The sequence below is a fragment of the Gopherus evgoodei genome, chromosome 1 (genome assembly GCF_007399415.2).
Source record: "Gopherus evgoodei ecotype Sinaloan lineage chromosome 1, rGopEvg1_v1.p, whole genome shotgun sequence".
Taxonomy (NCBI): domain Eukaryota; kingdom Metazoa; phylum Chordata; order Testudines; family Testudinidae; genus Gopherus; species Gopherus evgoodei.
This window is the reverse complement of record NC_044322.1, coordinates 342,815,788-342,822,273: the sequence shown is the minus strand read 5'-3', so window position 1 is coordinate 342,822,273 and position 6,486 is coordinate 342,815,788. Positions and strand designations below refer to the sequence as shown.

Below are 6,486 nucleotides of genomic sequence, written 5' to 3'. Positions count from 1 at the left end.
AGTGTCCCGTTTCCGCCGGGCTGGGCTGGGCTGAGGCACGTCCCGCGGCTGTGAAACGGGCGGTTGGGCCCGCCTCAGCCTGGCGTTGCCCTAGTGCTCCGGGGGGACGAGCACCGCAGGGGCATGGGGGAGGCCAGAGGGGCGGCGGCGAGAGCCGGGGTGGCGGCGGGGCTCGTGCTGGGAGCTGGCGCGTGTTACTGTGTTTACAGGCTGACCAGGAGCAGGAGGGCGGGACCCGCAGCCGGGACCGAAGGAGCCGCTAGCGCTCGGCATAGGTCAGCCCCAGCGGGCGGTTTGCTGCCTCAGGTGTCCGGGCTTTCCGTCCTTTCCAGCCTTGCCTGGGGGGGACCCTCCAGCCTCCAGTCAGGTGAGCTGCAGAGGGGCTTAGCCAGGCAGACTGTTAGCAGCTAGGCGGTGCACCTCCGGCCTCCCGCCGCTAACAGGGGCTTTCCCCAGCACACGCACCAGGGGAGTATTTAAACATTTGTATTGGCGATCAAAGCTAGGCTTTGTAACAACACCGCATGACGCGTTAGCTGATGTGACCTTCCAGAGGTGGCGTGAAAGAAGAGAGAGGAGAGTTGTGTGGGTAGGAGAAGGAGGTTATTGTTTTTTACTGTTTTGGGCTATTGTATGTTAGCATGTTCTGGTATCTTGACAGTAATATAGCCAGCGAAGTCTCTGTTAGGGATCCACTTGGTCTACATCTCTTTTCTCACCCATTGTAGCATTCATTTTTTCAGATCATAGTCTTCTTCAGACTATTTGAATAGGTCAGTTTGATTAGAGCTGGATTTACTCTCTGAAACTTTAGGCCCCTAAATACTTTTGTAAATCTGGCCCTAATGGCTGTGAAATTTCAAAAAGACTCTTCCTGATGTATTTTTAAAAGCTGACTAGACTCCCTTGAAATCATGAATCTTACCAGTTGCCTTATTGAAAGTGCTTTATCCGGTATCTTGCTTGCGCACTGTTTATGATTTGTGTAGCCCTGCAGCTGATAAAAGCACAGATGGGCATAGTAAGGAAAACATTAGTGTTTTTGGATGCTAGCTTTTGGATGTCACGTTATCTTCAACTTTTGTTTCAAATAAAAGAACGTTGAAGCATTTGTTATGAGGGAGCGGAAGAATGCATGCAAGGGTTTTGCAGCCAATAATATAAAGAAGTTAACCAACTTTTCGATCTTCACAGTCTAACAGTTTTTAAGGGATTCATAATGATGAAACAGACTGGGACTGCATTGGACACCTGTAAAAAAATGTTTTGCCATTTCTGATGCGAGTCTAGATTTGTCCAGCTTCTGTCCAATAGGATTGCAGTGGTTCAGTTTCCTGAGCACTGTTTTTCATAAGAATTTCAGGTTACACATTGGTCACAGTCTCAATTGAAATGCTAAATTAGCTTGCCATTTTTGTAGTTTGATGCTCTTGAACTACTATTTGCAGATAGCATAATTGATGTTGGTAAAAATCTAGGAAAATAGGGTTCAGAATAATTGCAACCCAGTGAGAGTGCAACAAGGCAGTATTTGTTGTGAACCCTTTTTTATGCATGACTGAGTTTACACTGCCACCCGTCTGGCAAAAGTCGGTAGGATCTGTAGGTACTCAGTACTGAAAATCAGTGTCCCTTTTTTTTTTCTTCCTTTTTTTTTTTTTTAAGTAGCTAAGACCCTGATTTTGATACTGAATCTAGTTGGGCAGACACCTACCCTTGTGTGGAGCCATTCAAGTCAATGGAGGTCCACAAATGCACAGGAATCCTCCATGGAGATCTCATTGCATGATCAGGACCTATATCTGGAGTTAGATGCTTAACTTTAGAATTGTCCAAGACCTTTAAAAAACCCCAACCTTTGTTATATTCAATGGCTAACCATTGTGCGTAAGGACTCAATAATGAGGAATAATGCTAATAAATCAAGGGAGAATCTCTTGAAGAATAGGATCCGCTTCTGAGCAAGCTAGTCAGTTTCACAAAATCTTAGTACTTATTAGAGTAGCCATTCCTTTGTCACAAATCCTGGTGTTCATAAAACAATTTAGTCAGCTCAAGAGCTTCACTGCTGATCTGGCTGATCATGAACTTTGACGTTAGTAGTATTTGCTTTCATGAAGACCAGGTACTGTATGACTTGTGTTTAGCTGACTTAAAAGCAGAGCTCTTCAGTTGGCTGAGTGTCTTCATGAAGAACACTAATCTTAACACAGCAGCTGTTCCTTTATCAAAGATCTTCAGTTCAGATGTCCCTGGACTAGCATGTTCTTCATTCACCATGTTAGCCCCCAATTCTGGGAGGAATATTACTGGAGATAAGTCAAAATTTCTACTCTTCTCCTAAATTGTCCAAAAAAGTTGCCACATTCCATGTCAGAAATGGAAGTAGCAGACATAAAAAAAAATTCCATTGGATAACTGCAATGAATAAGGCTCCAGTTATGATGAATAATGCTAATAGAATTATTTCTTTGTGAGTTAGCAAAATAATTACATAAACACACATTCTCACAATTTTATTTACTTTCTTCACTTTGTAGTTTTGAAACTAGAGGAGCTCAGTCATGCAACTCAGAAAGTTAACGTTTTTAAAAGATTTTTTTAACTGACTAGAAATCAGAAACTACTTAACATTTACTTGAAAATCCTCAAAAAAAAAAATAATAATCAGGCTTTACTCAGATTACATGCTGAAAAATTGGGGCAGACACATACTTTTAAAATATGTATATTTAAATCCTGCTTTAAACGCAAAATAGAACCCAGCCTTAACTGGTATTGCAGTGACTCCGCCATAATATCATAGTGGATCAGTGAATCCTAGAATTATGTGGCCTACAACTGACATGCTATCTATAAGTACGTGGCTATAACACAGCTCTGTAAAAAGTGTTATGTGCTTTGTTTCAGTGAAACATTTCAAAGTTTATTTGAAATAATTTGTTTTAATTTTTAAACCTTGGCAGACACGGATCCTCGAAAATCACCCAGTAACCTGGATGCCCATCATCTACAGAAACTTCTTCATTTGCTTGAGTTCACAGATGATCCGTTAATTCAAGAACAAGCCTTGGTCACTCTGAGCAACTGTGCTGCCTTCTCTGTAAATCAAGTAAGTCATGTTCTAAAGAAAGCAATTATATTTGAAAGTGAGCCAGTATAGAAAATGAGACTTCATTTTGCAGAGGAGTAAACATGAGATCAAGAACTAGAAGCTCCTATGTTCTAATCCTAATTTACTGACTATCGCTCAGATCCTCAAAAGTATTTAGGTGCCTAACTTCCATGAATTTAAAAGGGAGATAGGCACTTAAATAACTTTGAGGATCTGGGCCAACATGACCTTTTTTAAGTCATTTAATCTCTCTGCCTTAATTTCCCCATCATTACAATAGATATAAGAATAACTACTTTACTGGGCTGTTGTTAGGATAATTAATGTTGGTACAGAGCTTGATATTTTCAAAGTGTTATTAGATATGTGCATTATCACTAACAATTTTATAGTGTCAACTGAAGAGTTTGTTCTGAGAGGTGCTGAGCACCTGCAACTCTCATTATCAGGCCTGAAATTTGCTAAGTCTAACCCCTCTGCTATTCCTTTGACTGGGAATTCAATATGACAGATTTCTTTGGGAGACGCATGTTTTCCTGTAACCATAAAGGGTTAATTTTCAAACTTCCACACTTCTCTTGTTGAGGTAGTTCTCATAATTGTAACCATAGTTTCTCAATTATTCTCTGGCTTTTAATGAGAAACTAAAAATATTATTTCTTACTAAAAATCTTTATTCCCTCCCCCCAGACCTTTACTAAGGTGACTGGGATGTCATGAGGTCCTGAGATATTTTTCATAAAGAGAATTAAAACAATGTTGTTGAGTTCAGTTTTGGGGAGGAGAAGTAGGGTTGTGGCAGGAGGAGTAATATATTTTTAAGAGCATTTGAACTTTGTAAATATATGAAAAATAAGCTAAATTTTAGAACCGGCTAACTATAATAGTCAACCTGGTTCGGCAAACCTGCATGCTGAAATCCTGCTGAATTCAAAGGGGAATTCTGACACAGAGAGCTTGAATAATAGAGATATTTGCTCTTTTCAGATATTAGGCCATATTCTAGCCTCAAATGTATAAGCAGGGGTCCCACTGATTTAAATGGAAATAGTGAATCCAAGGCCAAAATATGGCCTGTTGATGGCATATTTTATTACACTAAATGAAAAACATCAAGTAATTGTTTAAGTTGGATTAAACAAAACGTAACTGATGCTTCTTTCCTATTCTAGACATGAGCAAAGCTTTCTTAATTCGGATAGTTTTACAAGATTTGAGAATTTTGGGAGTGACCCTGCAGAAACGTGCATCTATCCTATTTGTTCTTGTTTTAACTATGAACAAAATTATTTGGAGATAAAGTAACTGGGTACTATAAATTGGCACCAAAGTTTCACAATGAATGTTGTGCATATTTATTTTGTATAGACTGGTATGTAAAGAAATAATATTAAACTGCTGATAGTCTCTGCTTAAATATCAGAGACCAGATCCTAAAGGCTTTAGTGAGGCAGAACTCCCATTTGGTTTAAGATTAGCAGTAATATCTTATATATTTATCTGTTTATCTTTTTAGGATATAATTCGAAACTTAGATGGCCTTTCTGTTGTTGGAAAGATGCTCTCAAATTCCGTTCCCAAAGTTAAAGAAAAAGCACTAAACGCACTTAATAACTTGAGTATGAATGTTAAAAATCAAGAGGAGATAAAGGTAAGTACTAAAAGGCACCATAACTGAGGCAAAATCGAACAACAAAATGAAGTGTGTACAGCTAGTCAGTAATGTCGTGGAAATTGACCACCAGTCAGTTGAGTTGATCAGACAGCCTGAGGCTCCTTTATTGATTAATTATAGATTACAAGCATATATGCAGGGAGAGACGACAGGACCTTTAGCAAGAGGGAAGTCGCTTTACCTTACAGCAATAATACCTGGGTTTATAAAGCTTAAAACCGCAAATTACCATATGAGCTTATACATCCGAGGATACCATATTTGGTTAATATAATGACATTTTTTAACCATCTGCAAAACTTTTACCATTACAATACCGGTTATGAGCTAATTTGCAAGCCTGCTTTTTGCAACTTCCCCTTTATACGGGTTTTTGTTAATGTTAGGACTTTGACACCTGGTTTTTGCCTACTTGCAGTGTCAGCAGCTATGTTTTTTAAGCAAATTTGAGGAACTTGGGCCCAAAATGCATGTTCGGCCAAGTTTATTAGAGGTTAATTTTTTGTGTGCACAAGCTGTTTATTTGGCAGTGATGGAGGGGGTTTTTTAAGGGGCTTTATGTCAGTTTAACCCCCTATAGCAGCATTCTGTGATTTAGCAGCATTAAGTAACATAATAGTAGCGTATAACATAGTGAAATTAGAAAGTGAGCCTCAGGAGGGTTAGTATAAATCAATGTTTTAACTTTGCTATATGTTACTGTGATTGAGGCCTAAGGCCTTGATATGATTATTAACTTGATTAAGACCCGGCCTCTGGGCCTGGGGTCGGCTTTCTTTATTAATCCCCTTCTTTGTTTGCTGCTACCGGGCTTCCCTCAGCAGCAAACACTTTATTAAAATTTGAAATATTTATAAGTTCCTGCGCAATGTGTTCGATTAATTGCTGATTTACTGTTTTTTGGCCTGAATTGCCTTCCTGGGGAGCACTGGAAGGGGTTTCAATGTTGAACGTAACATAAATATTATTACTGGCATTGGTGGGTGTGTAATATGGTGTAGTTCTAACAGGGTTAACAGAGACCAATTGTGGTGGGGGATGGGAACGGGAAGTTGTACTAAGGCAAATACAATGCGACAAGCAATTACAGCAACACCAACAGCAAATACATACAAAGGTAACTGTACCAATGGCAAAAAGAAGCCATACATACCAAGGGTGTTTTTGGGGTGACTGAAAACTTTTGTGAACTGACACAGAACATCACCTTTAACACAAAGGGTAGAGACCAAATGGACCGTTTGAAGAGCGTTTAAAGCTTCTTGGTAAACAGTTTCTAAGTAGTGAATTTGGGTTTGCAAATGTGAAATAGATTGAATGTCTGGTAGGAGGGATAACAATGAGTGGAATCGGTCAGGGACAACAGAGGTCCAATCAAAAGGAACCTGAAATTCCAAATAAACCTGATAATTCTTTTCTGCGGGCCAGTAAATGTTGTGAGTACCTGAGCTGGTGTGGAGGTTAAAAGCCACATCGTGTATGATTGAGGAATTAACATGAACACAACTGCTGTTAGCAGATAATAGGTCATGGGAGGTTAGGTCTTGTAAAGTACCAAGACCTTTCCAACATACTCGGTGATGAACAGTTACTACCTCCCCTGGGTGTAATTTTTTAAAACATTGCAGCTGTGGGGGCTGTAAAGGCCAATAGGTCCAAAGATCACCTAGACCTATCCAAAGGTCAGGGGTTATAG

The 6,486-nt window shown here is 39.7% G+C and overlaps 1 protein-coding gene across 1 annotated transcript in view; it reads left to right on the top strand.

The window, feature by feature from the left end:
• Positions 1 to 6,486, top strand: part of ARMC10 (armadillo repeat containing 10) — a 31,263-nt gene continuing 24,777 nt past the window's right edge. The window contains exons 1-3 of the mRNA XM_030556863.1: positions 1 to 367; positions 2,967 to 3,112; positions 4,632 to 4,766. Of these exons, the coding sequence (XP_030412723.1) occupies positions 124 to 367; positions 2,967 to 3,112; positions 4,632 to 4,766 (525 nt within the window). The 5' untranslated portion in view covers positions 1 to 123. The remainder of the gene's footprint in view (positions 368 to 2,966; positions 3,113 to 4,631; positions 4,767 to 6,486) is intronic.